The sequence below is a fragment of the Salvelinus alpinus genome, chromosome 33, assembly GCF_045679555.1.
Source record: "Salvelinus alpinus chromosome 33, SLU_Salpinus.1, whole genome shotgun sequence".
NCBI lineage: Eukaryota > Metazoa > Chordata > Actinopteri > Salmoniformes > Salmonidae > Salvelinus > Salvelinus alpinus.
This window is the reverse complement of record NC_092118.1, coordinates 25,465,051-25,488,828: the sequence shown is the minus strand read 5'-3', so window position 1 is coordinate 25,488,828 and position 23,778 is coordinate 25,465,051. Positions and strand designations below refer to the sequence as shown.

The following is a 23,778-nucleotide window of genomic DNA, read 5'->3' as shown; positions in this document are numbered from 1 at the left end:
ATAGGGGAGAGAAAGAAAGAAAGATAGAGGGGGGGAGAGAGAGATGGGGACAGAGAAAAGAGTGGGTGTGAGAGAGAGGGAGAAAGAAATGGAGGGAGAGGGAGAAAGAGGGGGAGAGAAAGAGAGAGGGGCTCTGTTGCTGATTAATGGCTGCCGTAGGAGAGAGGGAGAGGCTGTTGTGCAGACCGAGCGTGGAGAGAGAGGGACTGCACTCCCACGGCTGGGCTACACACTATAAACAGAACTGAGGGAGAGAGGGAAGAGAGGAGCGTTCCCTGGTTGAAATGCAGCGTGGAGGTGAACATGTGGGAAAGCTTTGTGTTCCTGGCACACAGTCAGTCAGTCACTACGGTGGTGATGGGAGGGCCTTTTCCTAACTTCACAGAGCAGGGCGGCGGGCCGGGCTCTTTGACTAAGAGGGACTAACACACTCACTAACCTTTCACCACCGTCTGAGCACTGGTCCCCCATTAGATGTTCCCAGTTGCACAGCCGGTCAGCCACAGTCATGACTGTTGTACTATTAATGTCTGGCTGTGCCTTGTCACATTAACTCCTGGTTTAACTTGTCAATAATGAGGCTTCATTGTACGTCTGTTGTAAGTCAGAGATTCATTTTTTTTGCCTTGAGGTTCAGGCTTTATGAACAGGTGGAAAGGGATGGTTTAACGTGTAAGTTGTAGGTTGATATGTACATACAGCCCACAAGCCAAGCTATTTCTTGACCTTACAGATTTTTTCCCAGAATGTGAAACACACACATTAGACTTTCCCATGTTGGAGAAACTGTGCAGACTGCTGTGTGCATATGCACTTTTGTTTGTCTGTCTGTCTGTGTGTGTACGCGTGTGTCTGCAGCCTCCTCTCCTCCCAGCCCCTCCTGTCTGCATTCTCCTCTCCTCCCAGCCCCCCCTGTCTGCAGCCTCCTCTCCTCCCAGCCCCCCCTGTCTGCAGCCTCCTCTCCTCCCAGCCCCCTGTCTGCAGCCTCCTCTCTTCCCAGCCCCCTGTCTGCAGCCTCCTCTCATCCCAGCCCCCTGTCTGCAGCCTCCTCTCCTCCCAGCCCCCTGTCTGCAGCCTCCTTTCCCCCCAGCCCCCTGTCTGCAGCTTCCTCTCCTCCCAGCCCCCTGTCTGCAGCCTCCTCTCCTCCCAGCCCCCGTCTGCAGCATCCTCTCCTCCAAGCCCCCTGACTGCAGCCTCCTCTCCTCCCAGCCCCCTGTCTGCAGCCTCCTCTCTTCCCAGCCCCCTGTCTGCAGCCTCCTCTCCTCCCAGCCCCCTGTCTGCAGCCTCCTCTCCTCCCAGCCCCCTGTCTGCAGCATCCTCTCCTCCCAGCCCCCTGTCTGCAGCCTCCTTTCCTCCCAGCCCCCTGTCTGCAGCCTCCTCTCCTCCCAGCACCCTGTCTGCAGCCTCCTCTCCTCTCAGCCCCCTGTCTGCAGCCTCCTCTCCTCCCAGCCCCCTGTCTGCAGCCTCCTCTCCTCCCAGCCCCCTGTCTGCAGCCTCCTCTCCTCCCAGCCCCCTGTCTGCAGCCTCCTTTCCTCCCAGCCCCCTGTCTGCAGCCTCCTCTCCTCCCAGCACCCTGTCTGCAGCCTCCTCTCCTCTCAGCCCCCTGTCTGCAGCCTCCTCTCCTCCCAGCCCCCTGTCTGCAGCCTCCTCTCCTCCCAGCCCCCTGTCTGCAGCCCCTGACTGCAGGCTCCTCTCTTCCCAGCCCCCTGTCTGCAGCCTCCTCTCCTCCCAGCCCCCTGTCTGCAGCCTCCTCTCCTCCAAGCCCCCTGTCTGCAGCCTCCTCTCCTCCCAGCCCCCTGTCTGCAGCCTCCTCTCTTCCCAGCCCCCTGTCTGCAGCCTCCTCTCCTCCCAGCCCCCTGACTGCAGCCTCCTCTCCTCCCAGCCCCCTGACTGCAGCCTCCTCTCCTCCCAGCCCCCTGACTGCAGGCTCCTCTCTTCCCAGCCCCCTGTCTGCAGCCTCCTTTCCTCCCAGCCCCCTGACTGCAGGCTCCTCTCTTCCCAGCCCCCTGTCTGCAGCCTCCTCTCTTCCCAGCCCCCTGTCTGCAGCCTCCTCTCCTCCCAGCCCCCTGTCTGCAGCCCCCTCTCCTCCCAGCCCCCTGTCTGCAGCCTCCTCTCTTCCCAAGCCCCCTGTCTGCAGCCTCCTCTCTTCCCAGCCCCTTGTCTGCAGCCTCCTCTCTTCCCAGCCCCCTGTCTGCAGCCTCCTCTCCTCCCAGCCCCCTGTCTGCAGCCTCCTCTCCTCCCAGCCCCCTGTCTGCAGCCTCCTCTCTTCCCAGCCCCCTGTCTGCAGCCTCCTCTCTTCCCAGCCCCCTGTCTGCAGCCTCCTCTCCTCCCAGCCCCCTGTCTGCAGCCTCCTCTCTTCCCAGCCCCCTGTCTGCAGCCTCCTCTCTTCCCAGCCCCCTGTCTGCAGCCTCCTCTCCTCCCAGCCCCCTGTCTGCAGCCTCCTCTCCTCCCAGCCCCCTGTCTGCAGCCTCCTCTCTTCCCAGCCCCCTGTCTGCAGCCTCCTCTCTTCCCAGCCCCCTGTCTGCAGCCTCCTCTCCTCCCAGCCCCCTGTCTGCAGCCTCCTCTCTTCCCAGCCCCCTGTCTGCAGCCTCCTCTCTTCCCAGCCCCCTGTCTGCAGCCTCCTCTCCTCCCAGCCCCCTGTCTGCAGCCCCTGTCTGCAGCCTCCTCTCCTCTCTACAGAGTGCTGATCCAGCAGTATTGGCTCTGCTGGGCCAACCAACCCAACCCTCTCTGTGCTGTGTAGAGCTGTGTGTGTGCCAGGAAAAGTGGGCCATTAACCCTCAGCCCTAAGGTGTGACCTGAGCCAAATCCAATATTTGCTCCAGCATCAAGGCCCGGTGCCACTCAAGTTCAAAGCTGCTGATCAGCAGAAAGACCCTAAACAATAAAGGACCAAATGCTAATTCCTAAGACACCTAGGAGCTTCAACACCACCAGACAATTAGCCAAGAGAGGAGAGGAGAGGAGAGGAGAGGAGAGGAGAGGAGAGGAGAGGAGAGGAGAGGAGAGGAGAGGAGAGGAGAGGAGAGGAGAGGAGAGGAAAGGAGAGGAGAGAGCATACATTATTAATCAAAAGTACATTTAGGAAAGTGGGGACTAATCGTGGCTCTCTCTGCACCCAAGGTTGAACAGTAGATTAGGGAAGATAGAAAATATTGAAGGTAGACTGACTTGAGCTCACCATTTCCTTACTGTGGAAGAAAGAAATCCTCCCTTTATGGTAGATACTATCCTATAGCAATGAGTGAATAACACAGCAATGTATGGAAAACAAATATCTAAATGAGAGTAAGCATTCTCTTGCTGTCTTCCTGATCAGTTTGTGTGCTGAAATATGTAGGCGCCATAATGATACTGATTGTACACTATGCACATCATGTCAGTTGTATTGTTGTGTGTTTCTGGATGTACATGCACACCCACGCTCCCTGGTCTCTCCCAGCCAGGGTGAACTGCAGTGTGTCTATCCCATTGGCACACTGTCATGTAAGAGTGTGGAGGTGAGGAGGTAAGGGCTGTAGCCAGTGTTAGCGGACTGGGGCCCTTCTCTAGAGTATCCAGTCTCTATAGTCACCTCTCCTCTCAGCCCCCTGTCCTCTCCTCAGGTTCTCCACAGCTCTGTCTGTCTGTGTGTCTCAGGGACACAAACAACTGAAACGTCTGAAAGGATGTATCGAGGTATCCCTGTGTGTGTTGCACGATGGATATGTCATGTGACATAATGCCTCGCAGCACCCATCACAGATAAAATGACAGATGCTGCTTTTTGCCTCGTGGATCTTTCTCAGCAGCAAAGACGATTTTGCAAAGACAAACTCTCTCTGTCTGTCTCTCTCTCTCTCTCTCTATCTCTCTCTCCACGGTGACCTTACGAAGCGTGCCATTCTGCCGTTCATTTAATGTCAGACACCATTACTATATAATTGCTGTTTGACGGGAAAAGCGTGGTGTTTTGACTTCTCGCCTCTCCTTATATCTGACACTCAACCATCTGCTTTGTTTTGTGTTTGTGAGTGTATTTTCCTATTTCCCCCCTTAACATGAGTCAACATGCATTTGAAAGAGGGATTGGTCTCCATAGATACAGACAACAACAGACCGTGTGTTTGGGTTGCTGGCAGGTTGCAGAGGCTTATTAAGGTGGCTTAGCAGTTCAGACGTCTTTTTCTGTTCCGTATTGTTCGTGTCCTGTATATATATATATTTACACCTTTCTTCGCATATCTTTTATCTATTTTATTATCCAAGAACTCAACTACAAAAGCTTTCCTGCAAAAGCTTTCCTGCAACCCGCTTCACCAATTACAAAAAGTATTACTTACCTCAATCTGAAAATCCATCGTGGAAGCTAGCCAGGGGCTAATTCAGAAGCTAGCCTGAAAGCTTAACCAGAAGCTACTCCGATAGCTAGCCAGAAGCTAATCTGTAGCTGCCCCGAAATTAGCCGGTTTGCTGTCTAAAAACAAGTCTCTCACCGTTGCCGCCTGCTATAGACCACCCTCTGCCCCCAGCTGTGCTCTGGACACTATATGTGAACTGATTGCCCCCCATCTATCTTCAGAGCTCGTGCTGCTAGGCGACCTAAATTTGAACATGCTCAACACCCCAGCCACCCTACAATCTAAGCTTGATGCCCTCAATCTCACACAAATTATCAATGAACCTACCAGGTACCACCCCAATTCCGTAAACACGGGTACCCTCATAGATATCATCCTAACAAACTTGCCCTCCAAATACACCTCTGCTGTTTTCAACCAAGATCTCAGCGATCACTGCCTCATTGCCTGCATCCGTAATGGGTCAGCGGTCAAACGACCTCCACTCATCACTGTCAAACGCTCCCTGAAACACTTCAGCGAGCAGGCCTTTCTAATCGACCTGGCCGGGGTATCCTGGAAGGATATTGATCTCATCCCGTCAGTAGAGGATGCCTGGTCATTTTTTAAAAATGCCTTCCTCACCATCTTGAATAAGCATGCCCCATTCAAGAAATTTAGATCCAGGAACAGATATAGCCCTTGGTTCTCTCCTGACCTGACTGCCCTTAACCAACAGAAAAACATCCTATGGCGTTCTGCATTAGCATCGAACAGCCCCCGTGATATGCAACTTTTCAGGGAAGCCAGAAACCAATATACACAGGCAGTTAGAACAGCCAAGGCTAGCTATTTCAAGCAGAAATTTGCTTCCTGCAACACAAATTCAAAAAAGTTCTGGGACACCGTAAAGTCCATGGAGAATAAGAACACCTCCTCCCAGCTTCCAACCGCTCTGAAGATAGGAAACACTGTCACCACCGACAAATCCACTATAATTGAGAATTTCAATAAGCATTTTTCTACGGCTGGCCATGCTTTCCACCTGGCTACCCCCACCCCGGACAACAGCACTGCCCTCCCCTCTGCTACTCGCCCAAGCCTTCCCCATTTCTCTTTCTCCCAAATACAGTCAGCTGATGTTCTAAATGAGCTGCAAAATCTGGACCCTTACAAATCAGCCGGGCTAGATAATCTGGACCCTTTCTTTCTAAAACTATCTGCTGAAATTGTTGCCACCCCTATTACTAGCCTCTTCAACCTCTCTTTCGTGTCGTCTGAGATCCCCAAAGATTGGAAAGCAGCTGCGGTTATCCCCCTCTTCAAAGGGGGGGACACCCTTGACCCTAACTGCTACAGACCTATATCTATCCTACCCTGCCTTTCTAAGGTCTTCGAAAGCCAAGTCAACAAACAGATTACCGACCATTTCGAATCCCACCACACCTTCTCCGCAATGCAATCTGGTTTCAGAGCTGGTCATGGGTGCACCTCAGCCACGCTCAAGGTCATAAACGATATCGTAACCGCCATCGATAGGAAACAATACTGTGCAGCCGTATTCATTGACCTGGCCAAGGCCTTTGACTCTGTCAATCACCACATCCTCATTGGCAGACTCGACAGCCTTGGTTTCTCTAATGATTGCCTCGCCTGGTTCACCAACTACTTCTCTGATCGAGTTCAGTGTGTCAAATCGGAGGGTCTGTTGTCCGGGCCTCTGGCAGTCTCTATGGGGGTGCCACAGGGTTCAATTCTTGGACCGACTCTCTTCTCTGTTTACATCAATGATGTCGCTCTTGCTGCTGGTGATTCTCTGATCCACCTCTACGCAGACGACACTATTCTGTATACTTCTGGCCCTTCTTTTGACACTGTGTTAACAACCCTCCAGGCGAGCTTCAATGCCATACAACTCTCCTTCCGTGGCCTCCAACTGCTCTTAAATACAAGTAAAACCAAATGCATGCTCTTCAACCGATCGCTGCCTGCTCCTGCCCGCCTGTCCAACATCACTACTTTGGACGGCTCTGACTTAGAATATGTGGACACCTACAAATACCTAGGTGTCTGGTTAGACTGTAAACTCTCCTTCCAGACTCACATCAAACATCTCCAATCCAAAGTCAAATCTAGAATTGGCTTCCTATGAGGGGAGGGGAGGAGGAAGAGAAGAGGCTGCCTGCGACGCTGCTGCGTTAGCTAAGTGAAATCAGCTTGGCTCGCTGGCAGCAGGCTGACCTTTCTCCTTGTATTTGGATCACTTACCCAGGCTGAGGCTCGCCATGAACTGGGTCCGCACAGGAGCTGAGTGAGGCATTCTGGGAGCTCCAGACAACAAGACTGGGGGCTAGTAGTGATGTCCAGGGCTACTGCCCATCCCCACCTCCCTCCTCACCCCTCCACGCCGGCGGCCACCCGCCCCGTCTGTCCAGGTGGATGGATGGCTTTGATTGGTGGAGTGTGTTGCTGTGTCACAGGGCGGTGGGGTGAGTGGCAGTAATTGGCATGGCAGCGGGCAGGCCCATCTTTCACGTGTGGTCAGTCGTGATTGGCCTGATGAGCCGGGTAGGGGCGCTCCTTCCCAGTGAGGACCCTGGGGACGGAGGAGACAGACGGAGGCCTGTCCCGTGTCCACCTCCACCCCGACTGGCCCTCCCGACATGTCAACATCACTGACAGGAACAGATGTGTGGAGGGAGACATGGAAGGGACAAATGGAACTCTATTCCCTATATAGAGCACTACTTTTTTCCAGAGCCATATGAGTACTATAGTGCACTCTATAGGGAATAACTTTTGACCAGAGCTCTATGAGTACAATCAAATCAAATTCAATTGTATTAGTCACATGCGCCGAATTCAACAGGTGTGGACCTTACAGTGAAATGCTTACTTACGAACCCCTAACCAACAATGCAGTTTAAAAAAATATGGATACGAATAAGAAATTAAAGTAACAAGTAATTAAAGAGCTGCAGTAAAATAACAATAGAGAGACTATATACAGGGGGGTACCGGTACAGAGTCAGTGTGCAGGGGCACCGGTTAGTTGAGGTAATATGTACATGTAGGTACAGTTATTAAAGTGACTATGCATAGATGATAACAACAGAGAGTAGCAGCGGCGTAAAAGGGGGGGACAATGCAAATAGTCCGGGAGTCCGGGTAGCCATTTGATTAGATGTTCAGGAGTCTTATGGCTTGGGGGTAGAAGCTTTTTATAAGCCTCTTGGACCTAGACTTGCCGCTCCGGTACCGCTTGCAGTGCGGTAGCAGAGAGAACAGTTTATGACTAGGGTGGCTGGAGTCTTCGACAGTTTTTAGGGTCTTCCTCTGACACTGCCTGGTATAGAGGTCCTGGATGGCAGGAAGCTTGGCCCCAGTGATGTACTGTGCCGTTCACACTACCCTCTGTAGTGCCTTGCGGTCGGAGGCCAAGCAGTTGCCATACCAGGCACTGATGCAACCAGTCAGGATGCTCTCGATAGTGCAGCAGTAGAACCTTTTGAGGATCTGAGGACCCATGCCAAATCTTTTTAGTCTCCTGAGGGGGAATAGGTTTTGTCGTGCCCTTTTCACAACTGTCTTGGTGTGCTTGGACCATGTACGTTTGTTGGTGATGTGGACACCAAGGAACTTGAAGCTCTCAACCTGCTCCAATGCAGCCCCGTCGATGAGAATCGGGGCGTGCTCGGTCCTCTTTTTCCTGTAGAGGTTGTTGTCCTGGCACCACACGGCCAGGTCTCTGACCACCTCCCTATAGGCTGTCTCGTCGTTGTTGGTGATCAGGCCTACCACTGTTGTGTCACTGGCAAACTTAAGGATGGTGTTGGAGTCGTGTCTGACCGTGCAGTCATGAGTGAACAGGGAGTACAGGAGGAGACTGAGCACGCACCCCTGAGGGGCCCCTGTGTTGAGGATCAGCGTGGCAGATGTGTTGTTACCTACCCTTACCACCTGGGGGCGGCTCGTCAGGAAGACCAGGATCCAGTTGCAGAGGGAGGTGTTTAGTCCCAGGATCCGTAGCTTATTGAAGAGCTTTGAGGGCACTATGGTGTTGAACACTGAGCTGTAGTCAATGAATAGCATTCTCACGTAAGTGTTCCTTTTGTCCAGGTGGGAAAGGGCAGTGTGGAGTGCAATAGAGATTGCATCATCTGTGGATCTGTTGGGGCGGAATGCAAATTGGAGTGGGTCTAGGGTTTCTGGGATAATGGTGTTGATGTGAGCCATGACCAGCCTTTCAAAGCACTTCATGGCTACAGACGTGAGTGCTACGGGTCGGTAGTCATTTAGGCAGGTTACCTTTGTGTTCTTGGGCACAGGCACTATGGTGGTCTGCTTAAAATATGTTGGTTTTACATACTCGGACAGGGAGAGGTTGATAATGTCAGTGAAGACACCGGCCAGTTTGTCAGCGCATGCTCGCAGTACATGTCCTTGTAATCCGTCTGGCCCTGCAGCATTGTGAATGTTGACCTGTTTAAAGGTCTTTCTCACATCGGCTGCGGAGAGTGTGTTCACACAGTCTTCCGGAACAGCTGGTGCTCTCATGCATGTTTAGCTAGTTTAGCTCGTCTGGTAGGCTCGTGTCACTGGGCAGCTCTCGTCTGCGCTTCCCTTTGTAGTCTGTAATGGTTTGCAAGCCCTGCCACATCCGACGACCGTCAGAGCCGGTGTAGTACGATTCGATCTTAGTCCTGTATTGACACTTTGCTTGTTTTTAGGTTCGTCGGAGGGCGAGATTTCTTATAAGCTTCCGGGTTAGATTCTGCTCCTTGAAAGCAGCAGCTCTAGCCTTTAGCTCAGTGCGGATGTTGCCTGTAATCCATGGCTTCTGGTTGGGCTATGTACGTACGGTCACTGTGGGGACGATGTCATCGATGCACGTATTGATGAAGCCAGTGACTGATGTGGTGTACTCCTCAATGCCATCGGAGGAATCCAGGGAACATATTCCAGTCTGTGATAGCAAAACAGTCCTGTAATTTAGCATCTGCTTCATTTGACCACTTTTTATTGATCTAGTCACTGGTGCTTCCTGCTTTAATTTTTGCTTGTAAGCTGGAATCAGGAGGATAGAATTATGGTCAGATTTGAAGGGCGATGGAGAGTTTTGTATTCTTTCCTGTGTGTGGAGTAAAGGTGGTCCAGAGTTTTTTCTCTCTCTGGTTGCACATTTAACATGCTGATAGAAATTTGGTAAAATGGATTTAAGTTTCCCTGCATTAAAGTCCCCGGCTACTAGGATTGCCGCCTCTGGGTGAGCATTTTCTTGTTTGCTTATGACGGAATACAGCTCCTTCAATGCTGTCTTAGTGCCAGCCTCAGTCTGTGGTGGTATGTAAACAGCTACGAAAAATACAGATGAAAACTCTCTAGGTAGATAGTGTGTTTTACAGCTTATCATGAAATGCTCTACCTCAGGCGAGCAATAGCTCGAGACTTCCTTAGATATCGTGCACCAGCTGTTATTTACAACAATACATAGTCTGCCGCCCCTTGTCTTACCAGATGCCGCTGTTCTGTCCTGCTGATACAGCGTATAACCAGCCAGCTGTATGTTGATAGTGTCGTCATTCAGCCACAACTCCGTGAAGCATAAGATATTACAGTTTTGAATGTCCCGTTGGTAGTTTAATCTTCCGCGTAGGTCATCGATTTTATTCTCCAGATTGCACGTTTGCTAGCAGAATGGAAGGAAGTGGGGGTTTATTCGATCGCCTACGAATTCTCAGGAGGCAGCCCGCCCTCTGGCCACTTTTTCTCCACCTCCTCTTCACGCAAATCACGGGTATCTGGGCCTGTTCCCGAGAAAGCAGTGTATCAAAAATGATTCTGCCAGTCCGTGGTGAGTAATCGCTGTCCTGATGTCCAGAAGTTATTTTCGGTCATAAGAGAAGGTAGCGGCAACATTATGTACAAAATATGTAAAAAAAAAAAGTTACAAACAATGCAAACAAACAAACAAAAAAACGAAATAGGTTGGGGACACGTAAAACGTCAGCCCTCTTCTCCGGCGCCATTTTATACTATTGTGCACTCTATAGGGATTAACTTTTGACCAGAGCACTATGAGTACTATAGTGCACTCTATGGGGAATAACTTTTGACCAAAGTACTATAGTGCACTCTATAGGGAATAACTTTTGACCAGAGCACTATGAGTACTATAGTGCACTCTATAGGGAATAACTTTTGACCACAGCCCTATGAGTACTATAGTGCACTCTATAGGGAATAACTTTTGACCAGAGCTCTATGTGTACTATAGTGCACTCTATAGGGAATAAGGTTTTATTTGGGACGCACATTGAGACTACAGGGAGGCTGTGGCCACCCTTACTCTCCAGGGGTTTGCAGGGTATTTGAAGCTAGATACAGTCATGTATACAAAGTCTATAGGGTGAGTTTGTACAACTGCACTGTAGTCTTGGGTCCTGTAAATCCATACCTTTCATATGCTTGCAATTAGGCTCTGTCTATACAACTGTACGTTTATAGAGCGGTGCAATCAATGTATTTGTGGGAGGGTGTTATGGGGAGTTCCTAACGGAAATGGCTGAGTGGTCATTTTGGTGGATTTGCCACCTGTTTTTCATTTGGAAACGTAAACGGTTGTCTGTGATTTATATCAGGGTTCTGTATACACTCATTCTATATTTTAATATAATTCTTTGCATAGAATTGAACAAACAAGGAGTTCCTTTTCAGAATGGAAGTCAGCTCAAAATGTGTTCATTTCCAGGGCGATATAATGAGCTATAAAGACAGTTTAAATGATCTTCACATCCTGCTAGTTTAAGTGCAATGTAATGCTATACATTATTTCTTTGTTTACTAGAATGCACGTAAAGTTCTGGACTTTATTAATGAATCAGCGTTGATCTCGTTCTCTTACTCTACGAGAGGGTTTTACTTTGTTAAAACTGAAGTAAGCATTTCACTGTAAACACCTATTCTATTCGGCGCATGTGACAAAAAACATTTAATTTGATTTTAATTAAGTGTATGTGCCTAATTGTTGAGAGAGGCTAGCCTATATGCATTACTCAAATATTTCCTGTCTAACAAGGATGTGTTCATTTTTAGACATGGGAAACAGTCAAGGTATATCTTCAACAGGTTGGGTGACTTAGACACAGAGCAGTGAAGGCGTTCACAGTATTGAAAGCCTTGTCATGATTGGATGATATTGATGTTAGAGATATGTTGTCCCTTAATTACTTTACCTTCCCCTCTCTCTGTCTCTTCATTTGATTATCTCTGTCTCTTCTCTCTGTCTCTTCTCTCTGTCTCTTCTCTCTGTCTCTTCTCCCTGGCTCTTCTCCCTGGCTCTTCTCTCTGTCTCTTCTCTCTGTCTCTTCTCCCTGGCTCTTCTCCCTGGCTCTTCTCTATGTCTCTTCTCTCTGTTCCCTCTCTCTGTCTCTTCTCTCTGTCTGTTTGAGTGCCAACCGAAACATTTTTAACTTTAATTGGTTATTTAATTCTTACCAGCCACCTACAGCCGCTAGCCTTGGAGCAGACCCTCTGCTCCTCTCCCCTCTCTATCCTCAGGTGTACATGATGTTGAGATGGATCTGTTGTCCCAGGACTCACCCCCTGTCCTCTCTCTCTCTCCCCAGGTACCAGGCAGCTCAGTGGGGTCGCCGGGTGCCGCCTCCTCCCCCTCCACGTCGTCACAGCGGCAACGTCAACGCATCACCCGCGTCAACCTCAGGGACTTCATCTTCTACATGGAGCAGGAGAAAGAGACAGCCCACTCACTTCTGCTCTACCGGGCTCTGCTCAAGTAGCACCCTCTCCCTCCCAGCACCCTCCTCTCTCTCCCTTACCATCTCCTTCTACCCCTGCAACGTGCCTTCAATCGGGTCAGATGTTTCAGCTCAGTGTCTGTGTTGTGATGTTGATATTAATGTAGCTTTTGATATAAAGGCTAGAGAAAAAACAAATAAAATGTATTGTATGTGTCTTTATCTGTTTTAGCTTCATGATAAGTACACTGAGTACCAAACATTAAGAGCACCTTCCTAATATTGCCCTTTTGCCTTTTGCCCCCAGACCAACTCAGTTTGTCGGGGTATTGACTCTACAAGGAGTCGAAAGTATTCCACAGGGATGCTGGCCCATGTTGACTCCAATGCTTCCCACAGTTGTCAAGTTGGCTGGATGTCCTTTTGGTGGTGGACCATTCTTGATACACACTGGAAACTGTTGAGTGTGAAAAACCCAGCAGCGTTGCAGTTCTTGACATAAACCGGTGCGCCTGGCACCTACTATCATACCCTGTTCAAAGGCACTTAAATCTTTTGTTTTGACCATTCACCCTCTGAATGGCACACACACAATCCATGTCTCAAAAATCCTTCTTTAACCTGTCTATTCCCCTTCATCTAAACTGATTGAAGTGGATTTAACAAGTGACATCAATAAGGGATCATAGCTTTCACCTGGAGTCACCTGGTCATGGAAAGAGCAGGTGTTCTTAATGTTTTGTACACTCAGTGTATATGTATTTAGAGTGTTGAATTTAAGGCCATGGTGATGCAAACTCATTGGGTATTATTGGGACTGGGTTTTTAAGGAGAGATGTGTTTTTGTGTCTAAGGACCTGAGCCAGTACTTTTTACATGTCAGTTGTAAATTTGATGTCCCAGGCGAAATACTGAATGAACCATCTCAAAGTGATTTTCTTTAAAATAATCATATTCTGAACTTAATACAGCCTACAATATTCTCTAGAACTTATTTGTTGAACAAAGTTTAGTGAATATAGTTACACAAAACTAACAAGTCATAGAGGGGTCTGATTCTTTATACCAGAAACTTACCAGAGCAGCTTTTTGGAAAGTTTATCTTCAAGAAATGAATTACAGCATAACAGAAATCGAGCTCTTTAAATGTAAATATTAATTTTGAATACTTTTAAACAGCATGTATGATATTTTTACCACATGTAATGTTAATTACTCAGTACTGAGATATTCTGTAAATTCATGTGCATTGAAATTTGTTATGATGTTATTTTATTTGGATCCCCATTAGCTGACGCCATGACGACAGCTAGTCTACCTGGGGTCCGACACGAAACGAAAAAGACATTACAGACAAAAATACTTTATAATTTACATACAGTACACTTAAAAAACATGAACAAATGTAAAATATCTGAAAGGTAACATTTAACTGTCATTAGGAAAAATGGTATTCTTTGTATTCTTTCACTTTATAAACTTTGTTTTAATGCAATGCAGATAGTCCAATCCAATCCAACAGGTCAATAATTAAACAATGGTCAGAGTTACCACAGTCCACCAATATGGTGGATTCTGGCCAGTCACCCTCATTGAGCAATGCACAGTAGTCTCTCTGTACCCAAACGTATGGAGAGACTTGAAAGACTCTTTTTTCAAGATGTCCCTGTAGAATTTAGATGTTGGCCATCTGTCTCATTGTTTGTGTCCATTTCCACAATACTTTAGGTTGTCTGAAGAACCTATTCTGTGAAGCCAGGCCCATACCCTCAGCAGACGCCCAGAGTGCAGTATGGTCGTTCGACAAGCAGCTCCCATTAGTGTTTCCTCTGTTTCACTTCAAGACTATTAACAATACATATCAGACGTGTAAGGAGCTGGACAGTTGTTGGAGTACAGTTTTGAGAATTCTTCATTTTAGCCTAATATTGACATTGCAATGTTTTTAGAGTTGTATGTTTTTATGTTCTCTCTAGAATGAGAGGCGGGAGACTAATGCCTCTCTGTCAGTAGCTATAGATCCTTGTCATTAGGGTCCAACTCTGCAAGGCCTCAGTGTTGTCACCTGTTTCTGACCATCCTCTTATTAACATGGCCTTTCTCTTATTGGTTGGTTTTGAATAGCCTAGCCTCTATGCAGCTTCTGTCTTGTGTCGCTTTGTCATTTATTTGTTGAATGGGCAACATTTGAAATGAAAGTGCATTGAAGTTTTTTCTAACAGCACTATTATATACTGTTTTTTTATTACTTATACAATGAGAAAAAACAGAACGCTGTGTTAGCAACGTATAGAAAAAAAGAATTCCTGTCTCAAGCATCAAACAGTATTGTCAGTTGGTGTTGAAAGGGAAACTTATTTTTTAACTATTTATATATTTTTCTTTTGAGTTCTTTTTTCATTGGCATTTTATTTGCAACATTTTAGGCAATGCAATTTTATCTCAAAAGTACTTATCGTTGAAAAAATTGAAGTTTAAAAGAAGCACAAAAATACCTATTTGTTCAGTGGTTAATATTTTAATAATTATTTGTATGATTTCTGATAAATAAACAGGAGAACATTTCTACTACTTCAGCTTTTTAGCCAAAATATAAGGATTACTGATGTACCCAGTTGGAAGATGTTTTAATGTATGGATAATTTGTAAATATTGTTTACAAGACCATGTGTTTATTAGGACTATGTTATTTTTGGTAAACTCTGTACATATCCTGAAAATGTCCTGTTTGTGTGAAAAACATACTTCTGTATTTGTACCTATTTTGTAAAATAATAAATAAACTGTTTACTAAATTAAGCAGACACAGATTTTTGTGATTTGAGTACAATTTCTTTGAATATCCATAATATCCATATCCATCTGTAATATGTTTAGTAACACTTGATACCATACAGTACAGTTCTGTAGTTAAAGCAGAGTAACTGGATTTGGTAGTACAGCTTTATTAAAGTACTGTACTTAAATTGTGTAGCTGTAGCTTAAGTGTTGTAATTACTGTACTATATAACAGGTTAGCATGTTAGCTACGCATAGTAATCAGTTTCTCTTAATTATTTAAATCTAACCACAAAATCAACAGTAATGTTTTTACAAGACAGTTAGTTGTACCCAAACTGAAATTGACTATTGAAACCAACTTCATATCCATTTACTAGCATTACACATGCTAAGTACAAATTGAGTTAAGTACCAGTGTCAGAGACCAAGAAGAAGTCCCCTCCGGATTCTACTGCTAATTAAGCGGCAGCATTTTGAAAAGACCAAAACGTTTAACTCGGTGCAAAACACAGGGATTTGGGAGCAGATTCTGGCGGGGGGGGTTTTCTAGATGCAGCAGCAGGCCCATTTGAAAGTCCCTTTGGCCCCTCAGACTGCTGATCTTGATTTAACCCCTAACGTCCCCTACTTTACCCACACAGCGACTAAACTGGTGCACTGCAAAGATATGTTTGTGCGGGGTCTGACACATTTTTCTGGTGATTATAGTATATTGAGAGTTCACTACAAGTCAAACTGAAAAGTTAATGACCACATAAGAAACCACAAGAGATCTGTTTTACATGTAACTGCATGAGGTGTAGTGTATTTTCCCTCTTGAAAGAGACAGTGTTAGTGCAGATGAAAGGAGGAAAAAACAACACCCTATTATCCAAGAAATGACACAAAGAGGACCGAGGCAGACAGGACCGAGGCAGACAGGGCCGAGGCAGACAGGACCGAGGCAGACAGGGCCGAGGCAGACAGGACCGAGGCAGGCAGGACCGAGGCAGACAGGACCGAGGCAGACAGGACCGAGGCAAAGAGGACCGAGGCAAAGAGGACCGAGGCAGAAAATATACAGTACATCCTTTTATTATCGCAAATATGCAAGAAAGATCAAATGGACACACTGTAAGTGAACACATGCCCTTTAATACCACAGTCTAATTATTAAAACATTTTAAATAATATACATTTTGTACCTTAAGTATACCCTTTTGAAATGTTTTCAATCCATATGTACACAACATAATGCTTGCAAATTGGAAATTATTTTCATTATTTTTGTTTCGTAGTGAGTGAGAGGACTTAGGGGTCTCTTTTTTAATAAGACGGTCGAGGGCTCAGTAAAAGAGTCCTGATAACAATTTAATATACAAACAACTGTACAACTGCCCTCCGGTCTCTGGACTTCACACCACACAGAGAAGTGGTATGACTCCTTGTTAATTATGGTCTACCAACTTACTGACCACAAATTACTAAAAGAAAATGGTACACTCTCAGAAAAAAAGAGTGCTATGTGGCACCATGTGTCCCTGTAGGGGAACCATCTGAAAAAAGGTTCCAGATAGAACCATTTAAGATCAGATAGAGCTATTTCTGGTTCCAAATAGCACCCTTTAACAGGTTCTATTTGGAATCCAGGTTCTATTTGGAACCCAAAACAGTTATATCTGGAGCCAACTTTCAGGGGGTTCTCCTACAGGGACAAATGGTGCTGCACAGGACTCCTTTTTTTCTGAGTGTATGTGTGAAAACATACAACATGTTAGAGGAAATGGCCCAGTAATGTATGAGGTATCTGTGAGAACCTGCCAGCTGTAAGAGGTATTGTTGAGTTGCTTTACTCTTGTGTCAACAAGGAAGTGAACTGATGAAGGTGAGCTAAATGCTGCCACATACTGTAACTATTCAGAACCATTGAGAACTGAGCCGGTTACCTTCAGATGTTGAAGTTGAATCTAGAGATACCAGAGGACATAAAGTAGGGAGGCAATGTTTGTTTGGTCTGGTGCGGTGTGGTGCAGTCCAGTGAGCCATGGGGGTAACGTTAGGAGGGTGCTCTGTACAGAAGGGAATGTGATGACGCAGTGGGGGGCACAACCCTTGTCTCTACTGGCATTGCTGAGGAGCTGGGAGTGCATGGGAGCCCGGGGGACCCCCTGGGCTCTGAAGCCCCACATCCCTCAGCAACATGAAAGGCCTGGTTGGCCATTCCCTTTGAGGCGACTGGATGCAAGGGCCCAGGCCAGTAGCAGGTCAGAACAAAGAGGAGCCTGATTGGGAGGGAGGCCCCCCAGGAGGTCTGTGCTGCCTTCTGGACTTCTTGGAGCTAAACTAACTAACTAACCCTGGCCATCTTTAAGAACTGAAGACGGAAGAAGTCCTGGGGCTTGTTTAATCAGTGGACATCCACAGAGAGGACACTGAACACTAGGACCAAGAGGAGAGTTGGTTTGTGTCTAATTAAAGTACCATCCCATTTGAATTTTTAAAAATTAATTTTTGTAATGTTTAGTGAAACACACACCATAGGAGGTTTCAAAACAAACTCATTAACAAGCCGGTGCTGAACCAAGATCAGAATGGGCCTCTTTTTGATCAATTATTTTGGAATGGAAGAAACACAGTTACACAGACAGTATGACAACTTTATACTCTTTCTTTCTTGTTTCTCTCTTTGATCCACAAATGTAGAGAATCAACCCATGGAATCACAGCAGGATAGAGTAAGTGCCTCCCACTCTTTTTCTCTGCAAACAATGCTCTGATGCTCAGCTTACAGTTCATTTTAGGTTATGCTGCTGCAGACACGTGAAGAGTGATTGAAATAATCCTGCCTTAGAAATTAAATGAGAGACAGTCAGCAAGACAAACATCAGGGGCTTCCATGATTGAAGTATTGAATTGAATTGTTGAAGTATTGAAGTATTCTTTCAATTGTCAGACTATTTGTACTGTGTTTGTTTGTATAAAATAGTTTTGAATAATCATAGTGATTTCTGTGTAAAATAAACAATTATGAAAATATGAACTTTGTACAATCATCAAATAGGCAACTTAGCTTTATCACTGAAGTTTGCTATTACTTACATTGGGCTCTCTCAACATATTCATATGTGCTAATTACTAGAAACACAATGAGATAATGTGTGGGTTGATTTGGTGCGGGTCATCAGGACGTATACTAAGAACTTTTTTGGGGATGGCGGAAGTTTTGTAGATGATGTGTTATAAGTGCAAACAAAGTTATCAAGCATTTAGAGTACATCTCATCACGATCATGGAGATACACTGATCTACCTCAGTTCACATGTTCCTTTTCAAGTTAGGAACATTCTGGCATTCCACAACCAGCAACACATTCAGAGCCTTCATATACAATTTCATTCCATTTTCTCATTTCACATTGCAGATCATTTTACCTTTTGACTTTTAACTTTGTAATAAATATATGTACTCTCACATTGTTAATCTTATTTGATTTAAGATATGTTTGACAGCTAATTGCGACAAAGCCATTGCACTTTTTATGCATGCTACAAATGTTTCCTCTGAAAGATGTAGAAATAGCCAGGTTCCCTTGCAGCCCCATTTAAACAATGAGACCTTCTCCAGCTCTGAATGCATTACCAGCCAGACTGCTGCTTTAGCCACGTAGCCTCCAGACATAATAGTGTTTCTATAGCCACTGCCAAGTCTCTCTCTCTCTCTCTCTCTCTCTCTCTCTCTCTCTCTCTCTCTCTCTCTCTCTCTCTCTCTCTCTCTCTCTGTCAATCTGTCTGTCTGTCTGTCTGTCTGTCTGTCTGTCTCTCTCTCTCTCTCTCTCTCTCTCTCTGTCTCTCTCTCTGTCTCTCTCTCTCTGTCTCGTCTCTCTCTCTCTCTCTCTCTCTCTCTCTCTCTCTCTCTCTCTCTCTCTCTCTCTCTCTCTCTCTCTCTCTCTCTCTCTCTCTCTCTCTCTCTCTCTCTCTCTCTCTGTCTGTCTGTCTGTCTGTCTGTCTGTCTGTCTGTCTGTCTGTCTGTCTCTCTCTCTCTCTCTGTCTCTCTCTCTGTGTCTCTCTCTGTCTCTCTCTCTCTGTCTCTCTCTCTCTCTGCCTCTCTCTCTCTGTCTCTCTCTCTCTCTGCCTCTCTCATTCTCTCAAGCTTTCAAACCTAATGACTTTGAATACAACGTTCATACATCCTTCATATAGGAGGGAAAAAAACATAAAACAATCCTATTAATAATTGTTTACACCATGTTGTGATAAAACAGCAAAAAAACAGAGAAAAAAGTTGTACTTTATAAACAACAATGAAAATAAGAAAGACAATCAATCGGACCTCCCTTGGCTGCGAGGCCTGGTTGCTGGCTGTAAGAGCAATGTGGGCTGGATGGCTGTCACTTCCTCCTCTTCCTCTCATCCAGCCCTGTCCCTTGTCAGCCCAGGCCTCCCTAAATAGCACCTGTCTTGTCCCCACTCAGCTGCACTGGACGGCACACACAACACATGGGCCTCACACAGACACGTACGGGACTGGACGACACACCGCCATGCGCTGCACTGAGGGCAAGGGGGCCGTGCTCGTCACTGATTGCAGGACACCTCTTCACAAGGGGTCAGAGAGCCTTACAACTGGAGGAAAAAGAGATTGGTCACGGTGCTTAAATGGTTCAAGAGATGGAGCTGCTGTTTCAGTCTTTCTGTTCATCATCATAGTCCTATATTTCTTTGGGTGTTATTAGTAAACAGAATCAAATCCTTTTGTTTTCTTTCTTTCCTTTTTTTGTGTTTATACTACATTCCCCTTAGAGCACTGAGTTCCTCAGAGCTGGCAACGTTATCAGGCGTCTGCTAATACTTAGGTGTTTCTTGCTGGGTTGGTTTTTGTGGTGTGAGGTGGAGGGATATTAGGGTTTGGGTTTGTTCTGTCCAGTAGGGGGGTGAGGAGCCCCTCGTGGCTAGTCCCTCTCCTCTCCTAAAGTCTCTCTAGTCCAGGGGCTCCTGTTTTATCCTGATGGGGGTGTTCATGGACATACTCCGCCGGTCCTCACGGCACAGCACGTACTCGCTGAACTGGGAGGAGTCCACCCCGCCGCCGCAGGACGCTGCCACACTGAAACCCTTCTGGAACAGACGCTCTAGAACCTGCAGGGACAGAGCAACAACAGAGGTTTAATCAATCAAATCTATTCATAAAGCCCTTTGTACATTAGCAGCCACAAAATGCTTTGCAGTAACTCGACCTAGACCCGAAAGAACAAGTAGAGAACAAGCACAGTGGCCAGGAGAAACTCCCAAAGGGTTAACACAGACTTATCAATAATAATGACCTTGTCCACCCACTACCTACTCATCAATCGAAGCACATTTACTGGTGATGAGTCACGTATACAGTAGCACATGTCACTAACCCAATCAAATAGATGGATATGTGCCGGAGGGGCGGTCGGACGTCACACTGTCTCTAATATTCATGGTGGTGGGTGGTGTTGAAGGATCTGCTGATGATGATATGAGGGCATGAGCTCAAAGGGATGGAGGGGGTTGGGGGTGTATCAGAGAGAGTTAGCTAGGTGTGTTTGGAGGGAGATGGCTTGAGTTCAGTATATGGAGAGATAACTAGGGCTCATAATTGGAGTAATGAGCAGTAGGGGTTGAGGAGTGAGGCTGAGGCCTGTAAGATACTGTAAGCTGTGAGGAGCTGTGATGGGCTATGAGAGGCTGTGAGGAGCTGTGAGAGGCTGTGAGGAGATGTGAGGGGCTGTGAGAGAATGTGAGGGGCTGTTAGGGGCTGTGAGGAGCTGTGAGGGGCTGTGAGGAGATGTGAGGAGCTGTGAGGAGCTGTGAGGGGCTGTGAGGAGCTGTGAGGGGCTGTGAGGAGCTGTGAGGGGCTGTGAGGAGCTGTGAGGAGTTATGAGGGGGTGTGAGGCGCTGTTAGGGGCTGTGAGGAGCTGTTAGGGGCTGTTAGGGGCTGTGAGGAGCTGTTAGGGGCTGTGAGGAGCTGTTAGGGGCTGTGAGGAGCTGTTAGGGGCTGTTAGGGGCTGTGAGGAGCTGTGAGGGGTTGTTAGGGGCTGTGAGGAGCTGTTAGGGGCTGTGAGGAGCTGTTAGGGGCTGTGAGGAGCTGTGAGGAGCTGTTAGGGGCTGTTAGGGGCTGTGAGGAGCTGTTAGGGGCTGTGAGGAGCTGTGAGGGGCTGTGAGGAGCTGTGAGGAGCTGTGAGGAGTTATGAGGGGATGTGAGGCGCTGTGAGGGGCTGTTAGTGGCTGTGAGGAGCTGTTAGGGGCTGTGAGGAGCTGTTAGGGGCTGTGAGGAGCTGTGAGGGGTTGTTAGGGGCTGTGAGGAGCTGTGAGGAGCTGTTAGGGGCTGTGAGGAGCTGTGAGGGGCTGTGAGGAGCTGTGAGGGGTTGTTAGGGGCTGTGAGGGGTTGTTAGGGGCTGTGAGGAGCTGTGAGGGGTTGTTAGGGGCTGTGAGGAGCTGTTAGGGGCTGTGAGGAGCTGTGAGGAGCTGTTAGGGGCTGTTAGGGGCTGTGAGGAGCTGTGAGGGGCTGTGAGGAGCTGTGAGGGGTTGTTAGGGGCTGTGAGGGGTTGTTAGGGTCTGTGAGGAGCTGTGAGGGGTTGTGAGGGGCTGTGAGGAGCTGTGAGGAGCTGTTAGGGGCTGTGAGGAGCTGTTAGGGGCTGTGAGGAGCTGTGAGGGGCTGTGAGGAGCTGTGAGGGGCTGTGAGGAGCTGTGAGGAGCTGTTAGGGGCTGTGGGGGGTTGTTAGGGGCTGTGAGGAGCTGTGAGGGGTTGTTAGGGGCTGTGAGGAGCTGTGAGGAGCTGTTAGGGGCTGTGAGGAGCTGTGAGGAGCTGTTAGGGGCTGTGAGGGGCTGTGAGGAGCTGTTAGGGGCTGTGAGGAGCTGTGAGGAGCTGTGAGGAGCTGTGAGGCGCTGTGAGGAGCTGTGAGGGGCTGTGAGGAGCTGTGAGGGGCTGTGAGGAGCTGTGAGGGGCTGTGAGGAGCTGTGAGGAGCTGTTCGGGGCTGTGAGGGGTTGTTAGGGGCTGTGAGGAGCTGTGAGGGGTTGTTAGGGGCTGTGAGGAGCTGTGAGGAGCTGTTAGGGGCTGTGAGGAGCTGTGAGGAGCTGTTAGGGGCTGTGAGGGGCTGTGAGGAGCTGTTAGGGGCTGTGAGGAGCTGTGAGGAGCTGTGAGGAGCTGTGAGGAGCTGTGAGGGGCTGTGAGGAGCTGTGAGGAGCTGTGAGGGGCTGTGAGGAGCTGTGAGGGGCTGTGAGGAGCTGTGAGGAGCTGTTAGGGGTTGTGAGGGGTTGTTAGGGGCTGTGAGGAGCTGTGAGGAGCTGTTAGGGGCTGTGAGGAGCTGTTAGGGGCTGTGAGGGGTTGTGAGGGGTTGTTAGGGGCTGTGAGGAGCTGTGAGGAGCTGTGAGGGGCTGTGGGGAGCTGTGAGGGGCTGTGAGGGGCTGTGAGGAGCTGTTAGGGGTTGTGAGGGGTTGTTAGGGGCTCTGAGGAGCTGTGAGGGGCTGTGAGGGGCTGTGAGGAGCTGTGAGGAGCTGTGAGGGGCTGTGAGGGGCTGTGAGGAGTTGTGAGGGGCTGTGAGGAGCTGTGAGGAGCTGTTAGGGGTTGTGAGGGGTTGTTAGGGGCTGTGAGGAGCTGTGAGGAGCTGTTCGGGGCTGTGAGGAGCTGTTAGGGGCTGTGAGGGGTTGTGAGGGGTTGTTAGGGGCTGTGAGGAGCTGTGAGGAGCTGTGAGGGGTTGTTAGGGGCTTTGAGGAGCTGTGAGGGGCTGTGAGGAGCTGTGAGGGGTTGTTAGGGGCTGTGAGGAGCTGTGAAGAGCTGTGAGGGACCCGTGATGAATGAGGAAGAGGGAGAATATGCCCCTGACTGGATAATGGAGCTGGAGGGAGAAAACTGAGATGTGAGAGGGATGGATGCACGTTAGTGAGGCTCAGATTTTTTTCATTTCCTGTAATCCTTCTGGGTTTTTTAGGAGAGGGAGTATCTCTAAATCCCAATGTGAGGAGTGCTGTGTATTTATATATTCCCCAGTTCCTTTAATGGAGTGTTGCAGCATATGGAAATGAAAGGTCTCGCTCAGGGCTAGCTTCCCTCTCTTTATATTGCCAGATACGAAGTCAGAGACGAAGATCACGCAAAATACATGCGTTTCGCCTGTTGCCCCAAATAAACACACACTCGCACACACACACATACACATACACACACACAAGTGAGGCCTCTCTAATTGCGAGAGTGGTGGCCCCATTGGAGGGCTAAAGCGGGACAATTAGTCCTGGTGGTTGAGCCACGCAGCCTCCTCAGTCTAGGGGTTAGGATGCCTGCTGAGGAATTCACAGATCACACAGACCGATAGGACTTGTTAAACAGGCCTGCTCAACTATTAATGGCATTACTTTGACCAAGGCCCATAGGGTTCTGGTCTAAACTAGTGCACTATATAGGGAATAGGCCAGGGTGCCAATTGGGACACAGCCTGAGATTAAATGTGGGCCAGCAGCATTTTTCTTCTTTCACCTAACTAACTCCAATAACAATAACTACCCCCTCTCCCTCTCTCTTCTCCTCCCCTCCCCTCCGGAGCTCTGTGACGATGACGGAGTCAGTAATTTGTGGGAAAGAGAGGCGGCAGACGGCTGATGGTGAGCTTAAGAGAGGCACTAATTAAGAGACCTGCCGAAGCATCAAACGAACGCTCCCCAAATCCACAACAGACGATGGAGAGGAGTAACGATTATGGAAATTATATTACACTCCCTGCTTTGATCATTGCATCACATTGCATTTTCACCCCATATCTTTTTTAAATTTTTTTTATTTTTATTTTTTACATATGTGAGACTCTGTCACGTTAGGCGACGCGTTCAGTCACAAAGGAGAGTAGGGTCGATCAATAAAGATACTCTTAATTAAAACATTTTGATAATGAGGCATTATTACACTGTAAATACTGTATATT

The 23,778-nt window shown here is 47.7% G+C and overlaps 2 protein-coding genes across 8 annotated transcripts in view; one reads left to right on the top strand and one right to left on the bottom strand.

The window, feature by feature from the left end:
• LOC139563347 (transcription initiation factor TFIID subunit 4-like) overlaps positions 1–14,886 on the top strand; it is a 106,681-nt gene extending 91,795 nt beyond the window's left edge. For both annotated transcript variants that reach the window (XM_071381992.1, XM_071381991.1), the window contains one exon: positions 11,948–14,886. In XM_071381992.1, the coding sequence (XP_071238093.1) occupies positions 11,948–12,118 (171 nt within the window). In that variant the 3' untranslated portion in view covers positions 12,119–14,886. The remainder of the gene's footprint in view (positions 1–11,947) is intronic.
• A 1,029-nt stretch (positions 14,887–15,915) lies between these two features.
• Positions 15,916–23,778, bottom strand: part of LOC139563348 (BTB/POZ domain-containing protein kctd15) — a 29,294-nt gene continuing 21,431 nt past the window's right edge. For all 6 annotated transcript variants that reach the window (XM_071381998.1, XM_071381994.1, XM_071381997.1 and 3 more), the window contains one exon: positions 15,916–19,971. In XM_071381998.1, coding sequence (XP_071238099.1) covers positions 19,813–19,971 — 159 coding nt within the window. In that variant the 3' untranslated portion in view covers positions 15,916–19,812. The remainder of the gene's footprint in view (positions 19,972–23,778) is intronic.